At 41.3% G+C, this 25,510-nt stretch overlaps 1 protein-coding gene across 3 annotated transcripts in view; it reads right to left on the reverse strand.

Moving 5' to 3' along the window:
- Window positions 1-25,510, reverse strand: part of kiaa0930 — a 70,216-nt gene that overhangs the window by 29,384 nt on the left and 15,322 nt on the right. For 2 of the 3 annotated variants that reach the window (XM_052030567.1, XM_052030566.1), the window contains exon 2: window positions 9,404-9,552. In XM_052030567.1, coding sequence (XP_051886527.1) covers window positions 9,404-9,552 — 149 coding nt within the window. Of the gene's footprint in view, window positions 1-9,403; window positions 9,553-13,331; window positions 13,440-25,510 lie in introns of all 3 variants that reach the window. The other variant, XM_052030568.1, reaches the window with a different exon arrangement.

Consider the following 25,510-nt stretch of genomic DNA (forward strand, 5'->3'; position numbering starts at 1 on the left):
TATTCTTCTTAACCAGTGCTTCTGTTCATTCACCACAAAATAATTAGCACCAGATAGTCTTCAGCTAGCTTCCTACAATTCCAACCCGAGTGCAGTTTCATAATCTAGTTTTCTAAAGATACTCAGAGTCCTGATTTAGAAATTACTCACACCTTGGCGATGTGTGTAAGTGTTTCATTCTGTCACAGGCAAGGCCGGCATTTATTGCTCAACCATAACCCCAGTGGCTTGCTGGGCCATTTCACAGAACAGTTAAGAGCCAATCATATTGTTGGGGCTGGAGAGAGATCACAGCTTCCCCCATCTATTCTTTCCTATCCTTAAGGACTTCAGTAAACCAAATGGATTTTTAATGAAAAGCTGGTAGATTCATGGTTTGATTACCGATGCTGATTGATATTCCAGAATTTTATAACTGTTTGATTTTGAACTTTAGCTGCCACAGTGGGATTTGAACTCTTATCTCTGGCTACCAGTCCAATATCTTAACCACTTTGCTACAGCACCCACGAGGCGAGGTTACATATGGTGTTACTCTGCAGCACTTCTTAAATTCCATATTACTTCTCAAAGCTTGACAACAAAATCATGAATATCAGTGCTAATAGGTTTTTTTTCTTCACACACAGAGCCACTGTTCTACCTCCCACCCACCCAGCCACTCCCAGAAAGAAATGATATTAATAAAGATGTCACATTCCAACACGAGTGGGACCTCCCCTTGCTTCCCTCCACTTGACACCAAACAATATCCTACCTCACTGCCCAGCACCTTCTGGAACTCCTATTTCACCAGTCAATCAACGGCATTGCATGTTGGTTAATCATATAGAGATTTTTGGGGGGAGCACTGGGAAAGGTGGTGATTGAGCTCATTCTGAGACTAATAAAATAATTGTTTATGATTAAAATCATTGCCTGGTGCTGCTTGTCAGAGTAGTCATTCTTCATTTGTTAGTAATTTGACTACCAAGGCATCATAGATAAGCTGAAGTTACCTTTATCCAATGTTCAAACATGCAGTATGCATCTCTGGATGGCAAGACGCCAATGACGTCAGGCTGGCTATGGTAGTCAACTCTCCTAGTTTACAGGGTTCGGGTTCACATTAGCCTATGCATCAACAACTGACCCAATCAGACATCACTCCTTTTCAAACCATCAACACACCTATCCTCTTACAATGAAGTATATTAAAAAAAATCTAGTTTTCAACTTACAGAAGATGCACCAACATCTCCCACTGCAGCCTCCCCCCACCACCCTCAAATTGCAGCCTCCTCCAGCCAAAAGCTGGCTTCAGACTATTGGGGGGGGGGGGGCGCGGTGCTGTTTGCAAAGACTGCAGTGGAAATACTTCTCCCCTCTACTCAGAATTAGTTTTCGGTTGGTTCCCAGCGAGAACTTAGTATTCAAAACTAGTTCTCCTCAAAGTGGAAGTGAGATTGAAGACAATGAGCTCATCCACCACCACAGACCTGAGGTTTGCTCACCTGACTTTAGTGGGACTCAGTCATGAAGCAGGAATCTGCCATACAAACCAAACTTTGAGGCAACATGACCTGACTGCTAAATCTATTACTTCTTTAACAGATTCATTTAGTCCAACAGGAGGCGCAAAGAAAGATCCCTAATGGCTCAACTGGTTCATGAATAAATAGGGGAGGAGAAAAAAGCATTTGGTGGAAGATATATTTAAAAAAAAAACAAAAAATAATCAGTGTGGAAGCCAAGCTGACATGCAGGTGAAGGATTGGGTCCCACAGTCTAAGGCAGTGGCTCTCAAGCCTTTTGAGATGAAGGACCCACTTATTCACCTCAGTAAAACATGCCCCTCCCTCACAAACACCTGACGACATGGGGTTTTTAAAAGGAGGAGGGATTGGTACAGTCCTTTGGCAGCAAAAATGCCAGGTACACATTTGTTTATTTTTACTTCAAGTTACCTCAATATTATTAGAGCCTCATGGATCTCTTGTCAGCTTGGGTGTCGCACACCTGAGCTTGGGAACCACTTATCTAAAGTCTCCCATTGCGCTGACATTTTGGTGAGAAAGGGCATCAACTCCAAAGTACTACGTAATCAACAGAGAGCATTGCTTCCATCAGTAGAAATCTGCTGGTTATTCAAATCACTCAATAGAATCTGTTACATGGACAATATTTTTCAGGGAGATGGAGGGGGAGGTGAAGGAGACGAAGGGCGATGCAGGAGACTGAGCAGGACCAAGAGTTCCCAGGTGAGAAGCACCTCAATTTTAAAATCATCCCTATTTTCATTGTGGATTCACCACTTTGTCTCTGTAATCTCCTCCAGCCTATAGCCATTTGAAATATCTGCCCTCCTCATTTGGTGGGGTGGACTCATGCTTTCAACTGACAGGAATACAAGGTGCTGGAATATCCTCCTTGAACATTTCCCCCCTCTCTTTTCTCCATTTACATGCTCCCTAAAATGTTTGATCAAGCTTTTGGTCACCAGTCTCCTCCATGTGACTCAACTTTTTTTTGGTTGAAAAAACTCCTCTGAAACACCTTTGCGAAAGTTGCTACAACTGTGAAGTGATGCATGAGAAGGAAAGTGCTGAGTACACCCTGCAATTTGATAAGCCCAGGCAACTATTTGTTCCCATGTACACCGACCATTTCTGAGGCTCCCTCACTGGGAGCACTGCACCTTGGTGAAGATGCTGGAAGCTGTTACAGTTTTATGACAAAAACACAAGAGCAGGTGAGAGACCGATAATTCCTCAGCCAAGAAGCAAGAATCTGGGCAAGGGACACAATAGTCCAGACATAGGAGATCATGTAATACTCAACCCAAACCCCTTAATTAGGGATTGGGGAATCCCTCACTGTTTCACTTATAATCTCTGCTGATTCTCTTTTGCACTTTCCCGATGAAGCTGCTTAGCAGCAAATCTTCTTATATGTCGTAGTTTGCAATTATTTGCTTTGCACTCCTCTCCTGCTAACAGACCTGTGGAAGTATGAACCAGCAGCAACAACAGCGTACTCTCAAATGATCTTTCATCAGCATTCACCTGGGGACTGACTAGTACACTCAAGATTTCTACCCACTGTGCCGTGGCTTGCTTGAGATTTGAGTGTTTTATGCATGCGAGGAGATTAGAGTCATTAAGCAGCCATGTGATGCAGCTTTCAGGCCAACAGCCTGAACTGCACTATTCCACAGTCGGGGTCAAAGCACTAAGATGCTACTCTGCCAGGTTCTATACTAGAGAACAGTGAGAGTGTGATCCTTTGTAAAGTAGAGGAAAAAAATCACTGAACAGACTGCCACAACAGGGGCCTCATTAAACACATTCAAATGTTTGAGTATTTTCTTACTTGCCAGAAAATTTAAAAAAACTACATTTGACAATTACTGAGTTGCTTAGCTCCTATTTGCTCATGATTGAGAGGCATTTCTGATTTGGTTGCTACCCACTGCTTGAGATGTAGTCTTCAATAATTCACAATTGACAGCTGAGGCTCCAACGTGCTGAATCAGGAGCTTATGGAGGTCAACTTTGGTTGCCATGGAAATAAACCCATCTCCAATTTCCTGGAAAGAACAAAATTCAGCCACATAGCAGGAGCCTTGGTTCAAAAGGTTGCAATTTGTGATGAATGTCAGTTCATCAGTTAGCGCAGGCGGTTCACTTGTAAGTAGACGATCTTTTCAAGACAAAACATTTGATTTGAGAATTGCAATGCGCATGCAATTAATGGAAGCACAAAGATAAAATTAGAATACTTCTCAGTCTGGCATGTTCCCTTACCTGTGATCTCCCTTGAGCTGGGCACAGGAGGCTGCCCAGTTGGACCGTGAGATGTTTGCAAGCATTATCACTGTCCCCTCCCCCAAGTAATCATGCTTCATGCAAATAGAAAGAACATGTTCCTGTTTCTTGTGAACGGGGTTCCAATAAATATGTGGAGACTGGCAGTGGCAAAGGATTTTCCTAAATAAATTGTTCTGCCCAAGAAACTGAGATAGGGTTTTTTTAAAATCTGAAACATTAAGTCTGTTTCTCTTCCCATAGATTCCAGCATTCTCACATTTCCAGCACTTTCTGTTTTTATTTTAGATTTCCAGCATTTTTTAAATTTAATTTTCACCAGGTCATTGGCAGTACTGAATTACAAACAAAAAAATCCAACCCAGTAAATCCTAAAGTAACAATCCACGATAAGTCACGAAAGCAGATGAAGGTCACACTGTCAGCAATTTGTTTCACCTTTGGATGAACCAGTCTTCATCTTGGTGTGTGGAATTGGTTTAAGTCAGGATCAAATTTGTTCTAAATTGCAGAAAGTGAACACTCTTAATACAATATATTCAGGCAGAGGTCAGATGCAGGATTAATTATTCCAGTGCAGCTTTATTCATTTAGTTCCTGAATTCAGCAAAGACTATTTCAATAAGTCAACTTTCACTTCCTTTGATGATAGTGTGGCTTTGTGCACACAGTATCTGCTGATCTTATGTTGCTCACAATAACTCACTGAATTGACAGGAACCTAGTCTATTCGTGCTTCCACTATCTGATCACATGACTCATGCTATAAACTATATAAAATTTATTGAAACCAAAGGTTAAATTGTGGGAATCAGAAAATTTTATTTACTTGCTGAACCTTGTACCTCCTCTATTTGAGGAGGAAAACACAATATGCAATTTTTCATGGAATCTCTTCACAGTAGCTTATCAGTGTCGAATGTACATGAGGTTTTGTCCAACAGCAAGACTCTGTTTTGAGTGGCTTGCAAGAAAAGCGGACAACTGAAAATTTCTTAGATTTAGAATACCTTCTTCCGTTACTCCAGAAGTACTGCTGGCAATCAAGGTAGCTCCCTTGTGAATGCCCAAGAATTGTTTTAAGATACAGTGGCATCGGGTCAGCTTCTGTGCAGAATTTTTCTGACTCCAGTGGTTTAGCCAATAAGAACAACAATACCGTCTGAAGCATTCTAACGTCCTAGAAACAATTGTAATCGTTGAGGTGATGCTTATATCAATATGTCCAAAATATAACGTGATATTTCCAAATGAAGATTATTCCTCAAGTACGTAAATGTTACTAACAGTTGGCTTGGGTTGAGTGACTTCTGAAATGTCCTCCTTCAGGAAACGTAGCTTTCCTTCTGCTGTAGTTGATGGAGCCCAAACACGCATTTCCACCATTTCCTGCACATGTGCTCTCATCCCCCATCCCAGGCAGAACAGAAACAGAGTTCCCCTGGTTCTTCACTAGCCTCCACAAAACAAGCATATCATCCTTCACTACTTCTGCCTGTTCCAATGGGATCGCGCCATCAGTCACATCTTCCACTCCCCCTTTCTGCTTTCCACAGGGACCACTCTCTCTGCGACTCCTTGGACTGCTTTATCCCTCCCCACCCATCCCTTCCCATCCCCGGCATTTTCCCCTAACACTGCAGGAGGTACAATATGTCCCTACACCTCTTCCCTCACCACCATCCAGGGACCTGAGCAGCCCTTCCAGATGAGGCAGAGATTCATGTGCACCTTCTCCAACCTGGTCTACTGCTCTCGGTGCTCAGGACGTGGCCTCCTCTACAATGGTGAGACCAAGCTTAGACTAGATAACCATTTTGCAGAGCACCTGCACTCTGTCTGCCAAAGCCACCTTGAGCTTCTGGTTGCATGTCATTTCAATTCCCTTTCTTTTTCCCATTCCCGTACCGACCTGACTGTCCTTGGCCTTCTCCACTGTCATGGTGAGGCTGAACACAAACTAGAACAATACTTCACATTCCGCTTGGCTACAGCCTAATGGGATGAACGTTGAATTTTCCCAATTTCAGGTGACCCATTCCTCCCTCACTCCTACAAGTCCATCTAGGGTCTCTCTCCTTTGGTTCACCTTTTTCATCCCTCCACCCCCCCTCATTACCTAGGCTCATGACCCTCGCTCACCTGGTTCCATCTGCACATTAGCCACATACCCATCTACCTGGGTTTCTTCTCCCTTGGGTCATCTTTCCTATCTCCCCCGTCTTGTTCCATCTGCTCATCATCCCTGCTTTATCTGGGGTTCCACCTATCACCTACCATTGTCTTACCGCCCCTCTCCCCCTACCCTATCTGGCATCATCTGCCCATCACCCCCACTAATCTGGTTCCACCCATCACCTACTAGCCTCTGTCTCATCCTTCTCTCAACTCTATATACTGGTCATCTTCCCGCTACGTTCAGTCCTGATGAGCGTCTCAATCCAAAACATCAACAAAAATTCACACATGCTGCTCAACCTACCCCTCCCCACCAAGTTCTTTCAGCAGTTTATTTTTTGTAAGGAGAGTAGTTGCATGAGTGACTCTCAATGTGCAAAATACCGGAATCTTGAGTAATTGGGACATAAGACATGTGAATCAGGGCATGACTGTGAAGGAAATCAGTCAGCTGTTGCTATCCAATGATTGGCACATCACCCTTTCACCAGATGGTTCAAATCCAGGCCAGAATGAAACAACTTCCCCTATTAGAAACTAACTAAAGACAAGTCTACAGAGTCAGATCAACCTGCTCTGAACCATCTCCACTTGCAGTCATCATCACAGAGATGGTGATTGTGAGAAGGAACTTACATCAGTGTTCCTGTTGTGTGTACACATATTGCTTCAATTAATTATCAAGATCATTAACTATAGAAACAACCTCTAAAAACTTCTATGATGAGAATGTAATCAGGCTACACAATTTTCTATTAAAAACAAATACACAACTTTGACCTGAAAATAAATGGGTAGCAAAGAATGACTGGAGAGAGACACAAAAGACCTTTCGCCAGAGTACTTGTATTTAGAGCTCAAATTCCATGGAGTGTATTTCCTGGGTAACGTACATATTGTCCAATACAAAATAACTGTACTTCATAATGGAACTAATTAAAGTCTATGGCAGAGGATTGTACTGTGGCCCATTGCTCAGCTCATGAATAATTATTAGTGTACACTCACTCCCTGGGCAATTACCGGCGAGCTGGAATTTCTGCAGTGCTGAATAATTTGCTGTCTTTAATGGATGGGGGCAGAGAGTGGGGGAGCTGCTTTCAGGCAGGATCAGGCTGTGAAATTAACCCTGCTCACAAAACCTGAAAGTATTGCTGTAAACTCAGAGACCCAGGGGACGAGCGAGGGAGGGTGATGCTTTATGATTCAATACGGGTTAGTGGAAATCTCTTTTTTAAGATTGTATTTGGCATATCAAACAGAAAGCAATATAGATTGCCATGCAGAGATACACCATTGGTCAGATTGCCAATCTGCAAGATTATATTAGAATATTTAGGAATTAAAGAATTGCTACACAGTGGAAAAATAAACTATAAACAGTGCATCATATTTTTGGGTCACTGAGCATCAAGTTTGAAAATGTTAGAAACGAGATTATATTTGGTAGAGTGCTGGGATACAATTTTCAGATCAGTGTCCTGGAATGCTCTTTTGTATATAGCACTCCATCACCGCACAACATCATTAAGGACCCTGACTATGTCACCAGGTTCATTTCTGTAAAGAGCAGAAGCAATAAGGCCAGTTTGCTCATCAAGACTGCTCCTTTTGAAAGGAGCAAGGGCTCTCTCTCATGTACCGCATACTTTCATATTTAATACTTCTTTCATTTGGCTCACAGGAAGAGAGAGCAGGTTCCTTTATCCTAATGACACAATTACAGATTTACATAAACATTGGTCTACGATTCTGTCTTCAAGACTTGGGTTTTTTTATACCAATAGCAGCAAATATGACAATTGTAATAGGATGCAACTTGACATGGACATACAAAGTGACAACAGCACATGTAAACAAAATCTTATTCAGAAGGGTGGGTTTCAAGGGTTTAACTTGATATGATGGTTATTGTTGGGCTTGTCAAAACAAACAAAAAACACCTGGAAGAGCTTCTCATGCCTGGAAGAGTAAATGTTTGCGGAAGAATCCATGGTGATTAATTTTCAGACAGCTGTAAAATCCCACAAAAGGCCTCCGGAGAATCTTAACATATTGCAGTTTTGCAAGATATAGAGCAATGGAATTGCCTTCTTGGAGATGGATAAGGATTTTGTTCCATCTAAGATCAATTAAGTGGCTGTCTTTGAACTTCAGCATCAGGAAATCTCCTGTGGACAGGAAATTAAACCCGATTTTAGAAGTGCTACTCAGTTATTTTGCTCAGATCTCCTGAACATGAAAGAAAAACCAGTTCGATGGCCAATTTCCTCAATAAGTATTTATGTATTTTATACAGGAGAACCAACAGTTAAGAGGAGGAGACTTAAATAAATAACAAGTTAAATTAATCTGCACTGTCAGGAATTACTAATAGAAGGAAGTCAAAGACTTCAAAATTTATCTTTTTTCAAAAAAAACCAAATTCAGGTGAACTCTTGTTAATTTGCCACTTTGATGCATCAATATGTTGTTCTATGCATGAGCACCTTTTAAGAAAGGAATAGATTGATCTGCCAACAGGACGGTTGCTGCAGGGAACTGGCTCCTGTGTTAGAGCTTGGATTCTGATTATTCTGCAGTGATATTCCTACTCATTTCTTCGCAAATGAAGGAAAGATTGAAGTTAATATGACAGCATGCACACAGGACTCAACTTAATCTACAGGAGTCGGTAGATATTTAGTAGTCTTCTCCCCTTGAAGGTTGTAGCGAAGAAAATAAATTTCCCAGGGAAATTATAAATGGGCAAATCCAATCAATTATAGATAAACTTTAAAGAGCAGGCTTTGACAGTTCAGCAAGTGGCCTTTCCTTTCTCAATTTTATGCATATAAAATTATTGAACACATTAGCTAAAGTACAAGGTGTGGTTCAATTGATTACACACTTAACTCTGAATCAGCTGGTTCTGGGTTCGCCCTACTTCATACAAGCAGAAACATGAGCTCTGACACTATCAACTATCACTGGGAGTTCTGAGTGCTAGGGATACAATTTTTCCCAACAATGTGTTTATTGGTAATCACATCTGTTCTCTCAGGTGGATGCAAAAGATCCCATGTAAAGATGACCAACATTTAGTCTCGTGTGTCTCGGCCAATTTTCATTCCTCATTTCTAAAAAAAGGTTTTCTAATCATCATGTTACAGTCTGTAGGAGCTTGCAGTGCTTGGCTCCTACATTTCATACACTTCATAAGTGCATCATTAGCTATAAACTGCATTGGAATGCTCAGACAAAGACATGAAAAGCATCACAAAAACACCGCCGTCCACCTTTTCAAAACTTTAAAGGGCAAGTCCAGAAAGTGAAAAGTTCACAACAAGTTAGCTGGTTGAGAAGTTTAGAAAAACAAAGCACAAACTAATTAATAGGACTTTTTTTTTCTAAATTGATTACACATCTGCTGTGCATACCTGCTTCCCATCACTGCTGTCTGGACCAGCAAAGGTCAACTTTCGACGAACATAGAATAACATGTCATCCTGTCTTGGGGCCCACTTCTCCATGAAGTACGTCGAAAACATCCAAGTCCAGAAGACAATCCGATCATCTTTGAAGCAGCCTATCAGCAAACAAACAGTTTCTTAATTGGAAGTTTAAATAAACATTTTCCCCCAACATCTTGTGTAATCAACCTCTGCCAACAGGATCGCCAAACTCTTTGCTTGCCTCCTTGAAACACTTATTGCAAATTACAGTTCACTGCTTTAGGCCCCTGGCACAGGTCTTGCAATAAAATTAGCTCAAACTAAGTGAAAGAAACAGAGTCAACTGGGATGCTGAGCAGCAGAAGGCAGAAATTCTGTTCACATTTCCTTCTGCCATTTGAAATACTAAAAGGATGGATTTATCAGAATGTGGTATTGTTTAAAATCAGATCTGAACACTGCACAAGATTTTGCCAGGTTAGTAAGCATTACTGGTTTACTACCACATCACTAATTCTTAATTTAAAAATAACTGTTCCCCACTGTTGAAAAACTGCAAGATTAAAGTTTCATCATGTACTTACTGAACAGCATTGGTATCATTTTAGTCTATTTCAATGACCGGTGTTCTCCAAACTGATTTTATAGACACCCATTTCTAGTTGGTGCTTAAAACCTTTGTGCAAATCAGCACAGTAGTCAGACAATTTTGGATCCTCAAAAGGTATTAAAAGTGCACTAGACTTAACACTGATGATTTATGACTATTGGAAGTTTTCACTTAGTAAGATGACAAACCATTTTCTTCAGATCACCTTTGCCATGCCAATAAAGGAGCCAAGGTCATTCTTGCTTATCTCATTTCAAACATTTGGTGGGCTGATGTGATACACAGTTAAAGTGCAAACACTGTGTTGGTGATTGTCATGGTTATACCATTTGATACAGAACATTATTCAGAAAGTATTCAAAGCTATCTCCAAGGCTTTGTTCCAATAAACTAAAACAATTTAAAACCATACAAAAAAGAAACATCAGATGCAAAGTGAAAAGCATGGTATTTGGTATAAATGGCCTCTGCTTTTGTGAGGCCATTAGTACCAAGTGATGATCCTTCAGCATTTCGATCAGAACTCAAAAACATCAGTTATACTGAAGCTAATTTATTTGCACAAAAAAATCAACTATTGAATGCAATAAATCAGTAAACAATTGATTGCAGAAATTCCACTGTTGCTATGGTTGTCATCAGTACAAATGTTCCAAACCCACAGTGGAGGATAGATTGGAAAGTAAATGACTTGCAGGAACTGTACCATATTGATCCACATGATGCTAATTTCTCCCAAACAAAATCCTAAGCATTTTGAAGTTAACAGTAGAAAGCACATTCTAACAGTGTCATGCTGAGCTTGGGTGGTAAACAGGGTTGATGCTTACCACCTAAAATCAGCATATCAATTAAGAGAAGGAATCAAGAGTCTAAAGCATTTTATTCAATGAGTCAGTGCATGAATCGTGTTCAGGATTACCAGTGCCAAGGATGGGACAATTCCTAAGAGTGCCATCTACTCTACCACTGTTTTCTCACACACCCAGGCAGCTGAAAGTGCCAAATTATCAGATTTCTACCACACAGAGCAATCCTGTCAATGGTTGAGACTTCCAATAAAGCCAAGAATGCAAAAGAAAGGATGAATAATGTATTTCTCTGCTACTGGAGCAGTTCCAGCTAATCCTGATTCTCCCTTCCTCCCAGCGCTATTAGAAAAAATTGCAATTGGTGAGAGGTCAATGAGAATTCTGCTTTATAACCAATCTGTAGAACTTTCCATAATTTTATACAAGACTTTAAATTCTTTCTGTTTACAGTATTAAGTGCTTCAAACCATCCAATTAAAATGCCCAGATCTATAACTTTATTGAAATAATGAACTTTAGATCTTTATTACAGCTTTTGGACACCAAGCCAAGCTGCAATGTGTGTGTCTTCTATCAAGTCCAGGAAAAAAAAAGCTCAAAACTGGACAGTCAGCAATCAATTAAACCTTGAATCAATGAAATTGCTGTAGTCTGTTTTGCAGCTGTTTGGACTTTACCAGTTAAAAATGTAGAAATAACACCTATGCAGGGCATTAATTGATCCTTATTCAGAGTTGTCCGTAAGCAAATCCATGAAGAAATTCTTGAACAGTTGTAATCCTGCTGTGATCTTGAAGATCAACTTGGGATATCTGGCTTCAGCTCAAATTATTGGAAGGGCCCTTGCAGCCCCTTTTCTTAAAATCCTTAGTTCTTCAGTCGATTAGCAGCCCATATCACATACAGCCAGAGTCTCCATTTTGGCTCCATACTGCAGCTGTATCTTCCAAATCAAAGTTAAATTAACATTTCCTCGGACTAACTTGGTCTTCCCCACACCCCCTTGGATATGTAGTGTATTTCCACCGTTTTCTGTTATTATTTCAGATTTCTGGCATTTGCAGTTTCATTCTTTTTTACATAATGTAGGCTGTTGCTAGCACATTTATTGTCCTGGTAAGGAGTTGAAAATTGAAAAATTGCAAAAGGAATTAGTGCTTACATAAAGTAAAAATATAGAGCTAAAAACTCCTCAGTGTTGTAGTCTGTATTAAAAGCATGTAGCAAGTTTGCTTAACGTGGTTTCAAAGGCTCCAAAAACAGTGCGATAGTGCACATTAAACACACAGCAATCTCCCCAGTTATTGGAGTTTGCCGATTACTTGGAGGCACCAACATCAATTTTTCCAGACGTTTAGTCCAAGGAGCCTGGAGAGATGATGGACCATAACATTGCAAGTCCCGTAGGGATGCCTGCAGGTTGCCATCGGGAAGAAAACTTACTCCGCAGGGCTGACTAACAGGGAACATATTCTGTCTTATCACCTGAAAACCCTTCATCTGTAGGGCAGGGAATGGTGCAGGCACCACGTCCTGTGGAAGAAGAGCCCTTTTTGTGCTAATAGAGCACCAGCTCACATACATTAGTGGGGCACCCTTCATGATAATAGATATTTGGCACTAGTGGGCTACAGTCAGGGAGCAGAAAGGGAGTTACTGTTTCAGATCCACAGAAGTCGAGTCCAGACAACAGTGCTGACTCTGGTTGGATCATCCCCCTCAACAAGAGCCTTTTCCCAAATTATACCTTGGGTAAGCAACAGTCAAACCAGTTTCAAAAGATGAGCAAGAGTGTGGATTCTATGATCATATTCCCTCAGGAGCCGGTGCAGAAGTTCACTGCCATTTCAGAATTGATTCTCTTTTCTGGGTCAGGCAATGCAATGCCAAGGGAACACACCGGCTGTACAATTGAGGTACAGTCCCAGACCTCCAGGGTCCCACTAAGTCTGAACTAGCAGATTGGTGCACTGCAGGGTATCAGTGCTGCCATCAGGAAGCAGACAGCCATGGCCCATGGCTATTTTGTCAACACTGCAGTCTGCCTATTTCTGATTTCCAGCATCTGCAGTTTTGTTTCTCACAGTTCCAGAGGGTCCAGTTGCCAATATGGGAACAAGGATTCCCACCCCCCTCAGGATCTCTCCTGCAACCTCTGGTTGTTGGGCACTGTCCTCAGCAATGCACACAGGCTGCAAGCACACTGGTCAAGGGCAGAGCTCAGTGAGGGCACCTGAGAGGACGTTGGCATCTCAGATGAGAGAGAGCGAGAGAGAGAGAACTGTGCCGTAATGATAGGGTATCCAGGTATACAATGAAATCTGCGTATTGTAAGATGGTGCTGGAGTAAATTTTGACTCACAGTTTTAATGTTTCCACCAATTTTTGTTCAAGTAGTTGCTGATTTATTTATGCAACTCATGCAGAGTAAAGCAATTTAATTTAACTAACTGTAGATTCCGCTCACGCTTTTTTCCCTTCAGTTTCTTACCTTACTCAACTAAAGTGACTGAATTGGAGTGTTTGTGAAACTGTCGCCTCAAAAGCACAAGGTGAATCCCTCTGTCAATGGATGCAGCTTGCACCTGGCCTTCATGTGCTGTAAGAGTATAAAGTCCCATTCAGAATCAGGTTTATTATCACTGACTTTTGTCCTGAAATTTATTGTTTGGCGGCAGCAGGACAGTGCAAGACAAGACATAAACATTATCACAAGCCACCAAAATAAATAAATAAATAGTGCGAAAGGATGAATAATGAGGTAGTGTTCATGGACTGTTCAGAAATCTAATGGTGGAGGGGAAGAAGCTGTTCCTGAAACGTTGAGTGTGGGTCTTCAGGCTCCTGTATCTCCTCCCTGACAGTAGTAATGTGGGTCTTCAGGCTCCTGTATCTCCTCCCTGACAGTAGTAATGTGAAGAATACATATGAATATATATATGGATATATGAATATGTATCCATATTGCTGGCCCATTCCTAGGATAAGCCTAACTAGATCTTTTAAATGAACAGGACATTAACCTGAGCCAATGTGGGCCGTCTGTGGTTCATATCACGATGACCAAATTTTGCTACCTGGACTACTTCATGGAGTTTGGCATCAGAGAACAATCAATACAGCCAGCAGCAGCCTGCTATTGTCAGACTCCCCTACTGCAAGATGATTTAATGTTAGTAATAATAGTGGACTCCCACTGAGGCTCAAAGGCTCATAATGTTGATTTACTATAGAGACAGGGTTTTCTCTCAAGTATCCACAGAAACTGAGCGGTATAGAACCAGTGCCTTTGAAAGCATGAGTATGATATTGATTTTGAGATGACGCTGGAAGATACCAAGCACGAGCAGGAGCATCCATGCTGTTTGATAAGGGTCTGTCATTCAAAAATCATTGTTGGAGGAAACAGCGTAAAGGGTGGAGACAGATGTACCCGCTTGAGGCACAATGCTGCACAGCTCTGATGTGATACTTCCTTTGTGAAGTTTCACAGGAGCAGTAACCTTCTAGCATGAGTAGATCTGCTACTTTCTATTGTTCTGACCTTAAACATCCAATAGTGTACTTGTCTTCAAATGTAAAGTGGACCATTCGATAAGCACATCTTTGGTCTGTAAATGGGATGAGCTGTGCACCACAATTGTACTTAGTCTCTGATAAGATGAATTTAAGATGCAACAGGTGCCAACCATAAAAGTTAAGGCAGAGAATAGACAATGAGGAATCATTCATCTTTGTACAAAGCTTCACTGATTTATCAATACTGATTCATTAAATAAAGGTCTTTTGTTCTGAGAATGCCCTTGTAGTAAAGTCTTGCTGAGAATGCAAACTGAATTGGGACCTTCGGCCTGCTGTTTATGGGAGAGTGTCTACATCCTTTTTAAGCCAATTTAAATCATTAATAGCAGCACAGCTGTGTGGCAATAATTGACCATCACACCAGCTGAAAACTATTCCTAAAATACAGCAGTGGCTTAAATAACCCTGCAATTGTGTGTGATTTGAAGGTGAGTGTGCAGGAAGGGGTGGAGTTTAGGAATTTTTTTTAGGATCAAGTACTATCTCAGCCTATCCAAAAAGGTTCTATCTTTGGAGCAGCTTGGCATAGGACTTCTATTGAGTTTGGTCTCTTCCTCCAACTTCTGGTTGCCCTGAGCTTGGTCTTCACCTGGGGTTCTTGACATCTCAGCTGCTGGTCCTCCACTTCATGTATCTTGGCAGGCAGTAGTGGAGTTTGTTTTGTGGCCAGATAATACTGTGCAGAGTAGACCACAGCAAGGTAAGTGACCTGGTTACTGAATACTGCTCATTGTCACCTAGATGGTGTAGATAGTGATTATGTATTCTCAGCAGTCCCAGTGTGGTCTCCATTAAGCTCTGGATGGCTGCCTGGATTTGACTGGATAGCTGATGTGTTCAGTGTTCTGAGCAGCTATTTGAGCACTGGACAGTTCAGGACCCCCAAGGTCCATCTCTTGGGGCAGTGTGACCCCCTGAGAGAAAAGAGGCAGCAATGACTGCTAAAGAATGAATGAGTTGTGCAAGCTACCAACATTCCTCTAATTGACTATTAGGTATGGCCTATCACTAACTGCACTTTGAAAGAATGTTCTTTCTCCCTGTTAAGGAGGATTTGTTTGTTGCAAATTGGGATTTTTAATGGCTGAGTGCTGGGTGTGTGCTTAACCTTTTGGGGGAACTTGCAATGTACCTTGTGGGTAGTTTGCTTGTTGCTGTGGGCTAAAGTTGGTGAAGTTGCCTCTTCTGCTGTGACCATGGCCTCCCTAATGCAGTGGTGAGCAATGTACAGTGTCTGTCACCTGGAATGACTGATATTGGCAAGTTATGAATGAATGTGATCTTGACTTTGATAGCAAGTGGTGCTGATAACTTTATCCTGTGGGATCAAATATGTCACTTAACCTTCTGAAAGCAACAGCAAGGGTTCTTATAAAGCCCATGTATTGGGTACTGTACTCTTCTCTCCTACATAGGACATAGTTCCTGTGTTGCCTGGGAGGCCTCTGTTGCATGAGCATTATCATCCTTCAAGAAGTGTGATACATGTAGACAAATCCCCATTAACTGTCAATTATGGAGTTGCAACAATGTCTTGAGTGTAGAGTGATGTGTAGCAGTGTGGCTATAAAATGCAGGTTGTGTTATCAACCCCTCAATGCTGCTTCTGAACCTTCATTAGTAAAAGGCCAATCATTCTGCAAGTAAACAGCACCTGCTGTTTTGCAGACCATCGTTTGGAAAATCCTGCTGATGAGGGAATTTGGGTATTTTGCAACCTGAGAAATTTCACACTAAGTACAATAAACCAGTGGAAAAATGAAGAGGCAATGTTACCAATGGGAGCCAAGATGGCCAGAAACATGTGAAATCTTTCCACCCATGAGATTTTCAACAGCAATCTTTTTGAGGACCACAACCAAATTTCTAGCCCATTTTACTATATTAAAGATGAGCAGAACTGACCTAATTCAAATATGCATGTATTAGGATACTTATTCATTCAGTGGAGATTCATTGAAGGCAGATATTTTTAAAGGCCTGCTCACCAAGCAAAATAATCAAATTGCACTTTAACATGTTACCTGCAGAACCAGAGGAGCCAACACATTGTCACTATTACACCACCATCAAGAATACTTATTGTACCATCCACACCTGCACTTAGGCAAGTCTGATCACCTGGCTGTACTTCTACTCCTGGAATATAGGCAGAAGCAGGACCTCCGCACCAGTGGTGAGGACCACAAAAGGTATGGTCGAGGGAGGCAGAGGACTGCTTTAAATTAATTGGTGAACTGGAACATACTTGGGTTTTTGTATGCTATTACTTCCTACAAGGTGAAACCTAACAGCATTAATGGCAGTGATGCTTCACTCCCTGATGAGCTCAATACCTCTTATGCACACTTTGAAAAGGAAATAACACTACACCTGTGCAAATGCCCACAGCATCAGGTGACCCTGTGATCTGTCTTGGAGGCCGATGCCAGAACATCCTTCAAGAGGGTAAACCCTTGCAAGGTGTCAGGCCCTGACTGTGTACCTTGCTGGGTAGTGAAAACCTGTGCTGACCAACTGGCTGGAGTGTTCAAGGACATCTTCAAACTCTCACTGCTGCAGTCGGAGGTTCCCACCTGCTTAAAGGGCAGCAATCACACCAGTGCTTAAGAAGAGCAGGGTGATTTGCCTCAATGACTATTGCCCGGTAGCACTCACATCTACTATGATCAAGTGCTAAGAGGTTGGTCATAGCTAGGATTAACTCCTGCCTGAGCAAGGACCTAGTGCTGTTGCAATTTGCCTCCTGCCTCAACAGGTCTACAGTGGGTGCAATCTCACTGGCTCTCCACTCTGCTTTGGAGCACCTGGACATCAGCAAAACCTATGTCAGGCTGCTGTTTGATTACAACTCTATTTTCAACACAATCATTTCCTCAGTATTAATCAACAAGCTTCAAAACCTGGGCCTCTATCTCCTGAGGCAACTGGATCCTCTACATCCTTAATGGGAAACAGTCAATGCAGATTGGTAATAACATCTCCTTCCTAACAATCAACACAAGTGCACCTCAAGGCTGTGTGCTTAGCTCTCTACCTCTCTCTACATGTGACTCTGGTTAAGCACTGTTCAAATGTCATCTGTAAATTTGCAGATGACAACACTTGTTGGTAAAATCTCAGATGGTGAGGAGGTGGTGTACAGGAGTGAGTTTGGCTAGTTGAGTGGTGTTGCAACAACCACCTCTCAACATCAAGACCAAGGAATTGATTGTGGACTGCAGGAAGGGGAAATTGGGAGAACACACACCAGTCCTCAGGTCAGCGCTGGAAAGGGTAAGCAGCTTCAAGTTCCTGGGTGTCAACATCTGAGGATCTATCTTGGGCCCAACACATTGCAATCACAAAGAAAGCACACCAACAGCTCTACTTTGTTAGGAGTTTGAAGAGATTTTGTACGTCACCAAAGACCTTTGCAAATCTCTATAGAGGTATGGTAGAGAGCATTTGGACTGGTTGCATCACAGCTTGGTATAGAGGGTCCAATGCATGGGATCTCAAGAGGCTGTGGAAGGTTGTAGACTCAACCAGCTCCATCACCAGGCACAACCCTTCCTATCATCAAGGCCATCTTCAAGAGATGGTGCCTCAAGAAGGCAACATCCATCACTAAGGACCCACTCCATCTGGGACATGCCCCCTTCTCATTACTACCATCAGGGAGGAGATACAGGAGCTTGAAGACCCATACGCAATGATTTAGGAACAGCTTCTTCCCCTCTGCCATCAAGTTTCTGAACAGTCAATGAACATTACTTTCTTTTGCACTATTTATTGTAATTTATAGTAATTTTGTCTTTGCACTGGACTGTTGTCAGGAAAAAAAACATTTCATAATGGTGATAAACCTGATTCAGAAACTTGTATACCAGCCCTCCCTGGGTTATGAACACTCTGCTTGTGGACACACTGTATTTAAGAACTTAGGAGACTCGTGGGATGGATTTACCAACTGCTGCCAGGCCACTGTATCACGCCTGCTTGCTCTCCTGCACAGTAGTTTGTGATCCTCCCACACACTTTGTTCATTTGACTTGTGATCAGTTCTCGAATGAAACCCTATTAATAACCAGAGGCCTGCCTGCAAAGTTTCATTATGTTGCTGGAGACCATTCAATACATCACATGAGCTCCATGAACCAGTTCTTTCAGAATTGGGTTTATCATCACTTGACATGTCGTGCAATTTGTTGTTTTGTGGCAGCAACGGAGTGCAAGCCAAAACTTACTATAAATTACTTAATAGTGCAAAAAGCAAGGTAGTGTTCATGGACCATTCAGAAATCTGATGGCAGAGGGTAAGGAGCTGTTTCTGAATTAAGTTTAGGTCTTCAGGTTCCTGTTCCACCTCCCTGCTGTCAGTAACAGAGGGCATATCCTGGATGGTGAGGGTCCTCAGTGATGGATGCTGCCTTTTGATATCTGTGGTGGGGACGGTTGTGCTAATGGAGCTGGCTGATCTACAATCCTCTGCAGCCTCTTCTGATCCTGTACATCCCATAATCCTACAAATTTCCACTTTGGTTCCTATTTCTTTACTACAGCACAGAAACAGGCCTTTTGGCCTATCTAATCCATGCTGACCTGATCTTCTGCTGAGTCCCATCCATGTACCTACCCAAACTTCTCGCGTTACAATTGAACCCGCATCTACCACTTCCATTGGCAGCTCATTCCACACTCGCACCACCCTGAGGGAAGAAGTTCCCCTTATATTTTGCCTTTCATACTAAACCTATGCTCTCTAGTTCTAGTTTCACCCAACCTTAGGATGAATGCATGCAGGCTTTTCCCCTATCTATACCCCTCAATATCATATACCTCCAAGATCACCCCTCATTCTCCTGCGCTCCAGGTAATAAAGTCCTAACCTATTCAACCTTTCCCCATAACTCAGGTCCTCGAGTCTCAGCAACATCCTTGTAAGTTTTCTCTACATTCCAAGTTTATCGATATCTTTGCTGTAGGTATGTGACCAGAAATGCATACAATACTCTAAGTTCAGCCTCAATGTCTTTGTAAAACTTTAACATCATCCCAACCCTTGTACTCAGTACCCTGATTTATGAAGGTCAAACTGCCAAAAGCTCACTATGACCCAATCTACCTGTGACAGCACTTTCAAGGAACTATGGATCTGTATTCCCAGGTCCCTCTGTTCTACCACACACCTCAGAGCCCTACCATTCACTGTGCAAGTCTTACCCTGGTTTGTTCTCCTAAAGTGCAACACCTCACTTGTCTGCATTAAATTCCATTGGCCATTTTTCAGCCCACTGACCTAGCTGGTCAAGATTACACTACAAGCTTTGATAGCGTTCCTCGCTGTCCATGATTGTCATCTGCAAATATGCTGATCCAGTTTACCACATTATCATTTATATTAAAATGATTTAGTTGATAAACAACAACAGATCCAACACCAATCCCTGCAACACACTAGTCACAGACCTCTAGTCAGGGAGACAACAATCCACTATCACTCTCTTCTGCTAAGCCAACATTCAATCCAATTGGCTACTTCATTCCTGAATGCCAAGTGACTTAACCTTCTGGAGCATGCGGGACTTTGTCAAAGGTCTTGCTAAAGTCCATGTCCACTGCATTTCCCTCATTGACCTTCTTGGTAACCTCCCTGAAGAGGTTTAAGATTAACAAGACATGTCCTACCATACACAAAGCCATGTTGACTCTCTCTCATCAGGCCTTGTCTATACAAATGCTTATCTTGTCCCTTAGAATTCCTTCCAATAAATTTACCCACAACTGACATCAGGCTTATTAGCCTATAGTTTCCCAGCTTATTCTCAGAGCCTTTCTTGAACAACATTAGCTATCCTCCAGTCATCTAGCACCTCACCTGTGACTAAGGATATTTTAAATATCTCTGCCAGTGCCCCTGCAAGTTCTTCAGCCTCCCACAAGGTCTGAGAGGACACCTTATCTGGCCCTGGGGATTTATTCACTTTCATTCACTTCAAGACAGCCAGCACCTCTTCTTCTGTAATCTGGATAAGGTCCATGACCTCACTACTCTTGCCTCAGTTTTATAGTCTGTCTCCAAAGTAAATACAGATGCAAAATTCATTTAAGATCTCCCCTATCTCTTTTGGCTCCATGTGTAGATGACCATGCTGATCTTCAAGAGGACCAATTTTGTCCCTTGCTACCCTTTTGCTCTTAATATAGCTATAGAAACCCTTGGGATCCTTTCACCTTGTCTGCCAGAGGAACCTCCTGTCCTCTTTTTGCCCTCCTGATTTCTCTCTCAAGTGCTCTCTTGCATTTCTTGTACTCCTCAAGCACCTCATTTGATCCTAACTGCCTATACCTGATATGTGCCTCCTTTCTCTTTACCAGGGCCTCAACATCCCTCAATAGCCAAGGTTCTCTAAACCTGTTAGTCTTGCCTTTTATTCTAACAGGAACATACAGATTCTGTACTCTCAATACTTCACTTTCGAAAGCCTTCCACTTATCAAGCATGTCTTTGCCAGAAAATAGAAACCTTTGGGGTTCTTTTGCAGTCTGCCAGAGCAACCTCATATCCTACTGAATCTGTTGCCACCCCCAATTAGACAATGCTGTGGAAACCCCCCAACTAAATCCTTTGGAGGATGCAGATTTAAGAAAAAAAACAATTACTGGCTCCTGACAATGGAAACAGTTTCTTCTCATTCCCTGGCAAAACCACTCAGTCATTAGTTGTAATTATTTAAAACAAAAATTACCAAGTCCTGTTCCAAAAAGGTTTATGTTTGAGACCTTAGATATTTTCTAAAACCTCAAGCACTCACCTCCTTCACACCAATCTTCATGAAGGAGGAGGTCAATGATCTTTTGATTCAGACAGCCTATAACAATAAGTACCAGAAACTAAGGCACCTACACACCAAACATCCCAGAAAGTGTTTCAAAAGGTCCCAGCCATTCCCACCAGCTAGGACTCAGTAAGAACTGGGCTCCGAGGGTTATATTTGGGTTGAACAGATAACGATTGCTTCTTCAATGTGTTTAGATATTAGGTAAATCAGTAAGCTGTAGTATTCTAGGGAAATAGAAGACTGCAGATGCTGGAATCTAGATGAAAAACACTAATGATGCTGGAGGAACTCAGCAGGCCAGGTAGCATCCGTGGAGAAATGTAGGCAGTCAATGTTTTGGGTCGGGACCCTTCAAGCCTGCTTTTCTCCACTGATGCTGCCTGGCCTGCTGAGTTCCTCCAGCATCATTAGTGTTTTTCAGCTGCAGTATTCTACTGGAGATGTGAAAGACTACAGATGCTGGAATCTGGAGCAAAACACAAGATGCTGGAGTCCAGATGAAGGATCCTCAACCCAAAACATGGACTGTCCACTTCCCTCCATCGGTGCTGCCCAACCTGCTGAGTTCCTCCAGCATCTCGTTGCTGCAGTATTCCACTGACTACATCCGCAATCCTTTTGACGCTGCATGTGCTAACAGTTTCAGTTGCTCATTAATAGCAACCATGGTGACTGTTGGGAATACAGAAATTTGGAAACTGAACAAGGCTCTAATCAAGGAGCAGAATTGTCAAATCTCAACATGTGGTGCAGGAAACTTGGTTCAGCAAATAAGATTTAACTCTATTTGAATGTCTGTATGTAAACAAGAGTTGCAGACTGGTAGAAGAAAGGTGTGAAGTTCTAAACATAGACTTGTGATAATGAAGTGAATAATGAGTAATTACCCTTCTGTTTGCATTTACATAGTCTTTCATGGCCTTTGGATGCAAAGCACTTTGGATCAACCTACAAAGGATTTCTGAAGTGCAGTTACTGCAATAATAGCAGTGAACTTTCACAGCAAGATCCCACAAACAGCATGAAGTAATGACTTGACGATCTGATTTTACAATGTTGATTGAAGGAGAAGTATTACCTAGTGTAGTGGTAATAAATTCCCTGCTTTTCCAAAAACAAATGCTGTGGGATCTTTTATTCACCCAAGAACACAGACAAGACCTTAGTTTAATGACTCATCTCAAAATACTGCAGCTCCGACATGCAGCACTTCAAAGGACATGGATGTTTATGTGCATGAATTATTGAACATTGATGGACAGGTTGAATGGAATTAGAATTTAAGTGTATATTAAAAATTAAGTCCTTCTTTAAAACAAAGGATTCAAGAAGATCAAAGACTAACCCAAGAAGGTCAAAGTCAGCCAGCGCTACTGTGACATTACCACATTTCCTCAAAGTATTTATTACATCCAGCATAGAGTACACCATATAGAATCAATAGACCATAGAAGAGATTTACTCTTCCTCTTTGAATAAAATGTGAATTAAACCATTTTGCCTTCAAGCATTTAACAAATGACATACAAAGAATCAATTCAAGTTACCCATTCATCATGTGCAGTTGAATTGTCAGGAGAAAAACGACAAAATCCAAACATAACTCTTATCCCCATCCAACTGGGTTATTTATGCCTCAAGAGCCAAACATATTAATTTTATACAAAATGTCCACTTCTACATTCTGCAAACTGATCCTGACCTGACCATGCCCACTGGATTATTGTCACTTCAGCGGTTCCCCCGGTTGCGGATGATCTGACTTGCAACTTTATGCAAATTCTCCCATACATTTTTTTTAAAAAAGCATTTTTCAAAATAGTAATAATGTTTCATGGTGTTTATGACTGGATGTGGTATATATTCCATTAGTTATAGGGAGCATCAGGGTGAATATTTGATGAAATGAAATTATAGCAAATATGCATAGACCAAGATAATATGGGTAGCTATAGAAAACAATGACTTTGACTTTGAGAAATCAGCTTACGGACAGTTCTCTGGAACAGAAAGCTTGTGTAACTCGGGGACTGCCTGTACTTAATTTCTCATACAATTTTTAATACAAGCATAACAATGATAAATCAGATGATAAAGCATTCCCAACGTAACACATACAAGTTGTTGACAACTTAAACCTTATGGATACATATCAATATCATATTAAGCTAAAATTTATCAAATTCATCTAAAGGCATAAAGAAAATTCTTCACAATGGCACTAGGATATCAGTGCTCCTGATCTCCTTTATGACAATACTCGTGTCTGCTCTACTTATGTTCTCTTCAGATATGTCTGAAGATGTCTCAATCCCACTGAGTTTATATCCTTCTTGGTCACCAATCTGCAGTCCTTATGTGGAACACATGAAAACTCAGAATTACTCTGCCCTGTAAACCCCAGACTCTGTTTAATTGTTTTTGCTACATTCACACCTTTTCTCCATTTCACTCTTCCTGCAGACCAATGCTCATTCCTCCTTGCCTCCATCAGCTCACTGGCCACACAGGTTTGGTCAGTTTAATTTATGACGATGTTGAACAAACTAGCAACTGATTGCATTAAAGATTACTGCATAGAAAGACATTAACAGAGATATTGACACACCCTCATAGTTACATAACCAAAAAGATCCTTACTGCAGTTAACAGTACATGTATACTTTACATATCAGTTACACAATTGCTTAACCCTTAACCAGTTTAACTAAACTCTCCATGTTTTACAATCACCATTTTATAATGAGTAAATAAGATCGAGGGGTTTGTTTGATACTACAGCCATTTAGTGCTGCAGTTTTTGGAAAAAAATACACTAATGCAAACAATCAGATGTAAAATTACCATTTACAGCTGATACTTGTGCTGCTCCTCACTGCTAAAGCACATCATTTTAAGTAGTATTCAGAGTTATAAGTGAATGTACCATCCTTCTCCAATCCACACCCAGATATCTTTTGCGATGACTGATATATAGGAACCCACAGAGGATACTTTATTAAAATGCTGTTTTGATTTTCATTTGTAGATTGCCATTGCTCTGGAGTTTCATTTTCCCCCAAATCACATCAACTGTTTCTCCCTCCACAGATGCTGCCTGGCCTGCTGTATAATTGGTTTAATTTCCTGGCCATAGAAGTGAGCAACTGTAATTCCAGATGAACCATTACTGTTATGAACATAGGTAGGCTGCCAAAGGGACATAGATAGGTTAAGTGAATGGGCAAAGATCTGACAAATGTGGGATAACGTGAAATAATGTCCATTTTGGCAGGAAAAATAAGCAACATATGGCGAGACTCTAGAACTCAGATACAAAAGGATCTGAGCCTCTTAGTGCATGATTCACAAAGGTACAGTGAGTAATTAGGAAAGCTAACAGGATGTTATTTATTTTGAAGGAAATTTATTACAAAAAGGTAGGGAGGGTATGCTTCAGTTACATAGGGCATTTACTAACCAGAAGTATGGCTACTGTATCACCATTTGGAACATTTTCTCAAACTAACAACTACAAAATGAACCCCAACAGATGGAGATTCAAGGAGGGAGCTCGCCTCTGCCTTCCCAGTGGTCATAAGAAATTGTTCCTGAACATTTCCAGATCTTATAAATGAATTTTAATACAAAAATGTCCTTTGTCTTACTTACTGCAGTTTCCAGCAAACTCCTAGGCATATGACCTGGATTCAAGTCCTTTCAAACATAACTGTTCCAGATTCTCATTTGGCCTCTTGAATGAGATTGCCAGGCCTGACCTTCAAAAGAACAACAGTGTGCCACACAGCAATTCTTTATTTAGTCTTAACAGGCACATACTGGAAATGAACTGTATTAATCAGGAATTACAAAGGGAAGCAGGGATAAAACTGTACTAAATGGGTATTAAAAAAAAGACATTTCAAGTTGCTGACCTTTCATCCTCTCTAATGGAAGGCTATCAGTCTGAAACATTAATTCTTTCTCCACAAGTTCCTTTTTGATATTTTCAGGATGTATGCTTTTATTTCCTATTTCTTGCTCAGTCAGTGAAAGGTTTGAAAATAAAGCAATCCTTATGTAGAATTCTCTTTTCCAAACTATGCTTCAATACAATTTTTAGATTGCAATTTTTTTCTTAAATTTTGAAATCTATAGTGCAAGTTAAGGGTTATTAAATCAGGTTTTGCCTTTTAGCCAGCTACAGATAATACAAATTATAGCAACTGTAATATCTAGACCTCCTTTCACTACCTCTGCTACTGCACCTACTCTCTCACAGGAG

Source organism: Pristis pectinata, chromosome 15, assembly GCF_009764475.1.
Source record: "Pristis pectinata isolate sPriPec2 chromosome 15, sPriPec2.1.pri, whole genome shotgun sequence".
NCBI classification, from domain to species: Eukaryota; Metazoa; Chordata; class Chondrichthyes; order Rhinopristiformes; family Pristidae; genus Pristis; species Pristis pectinata.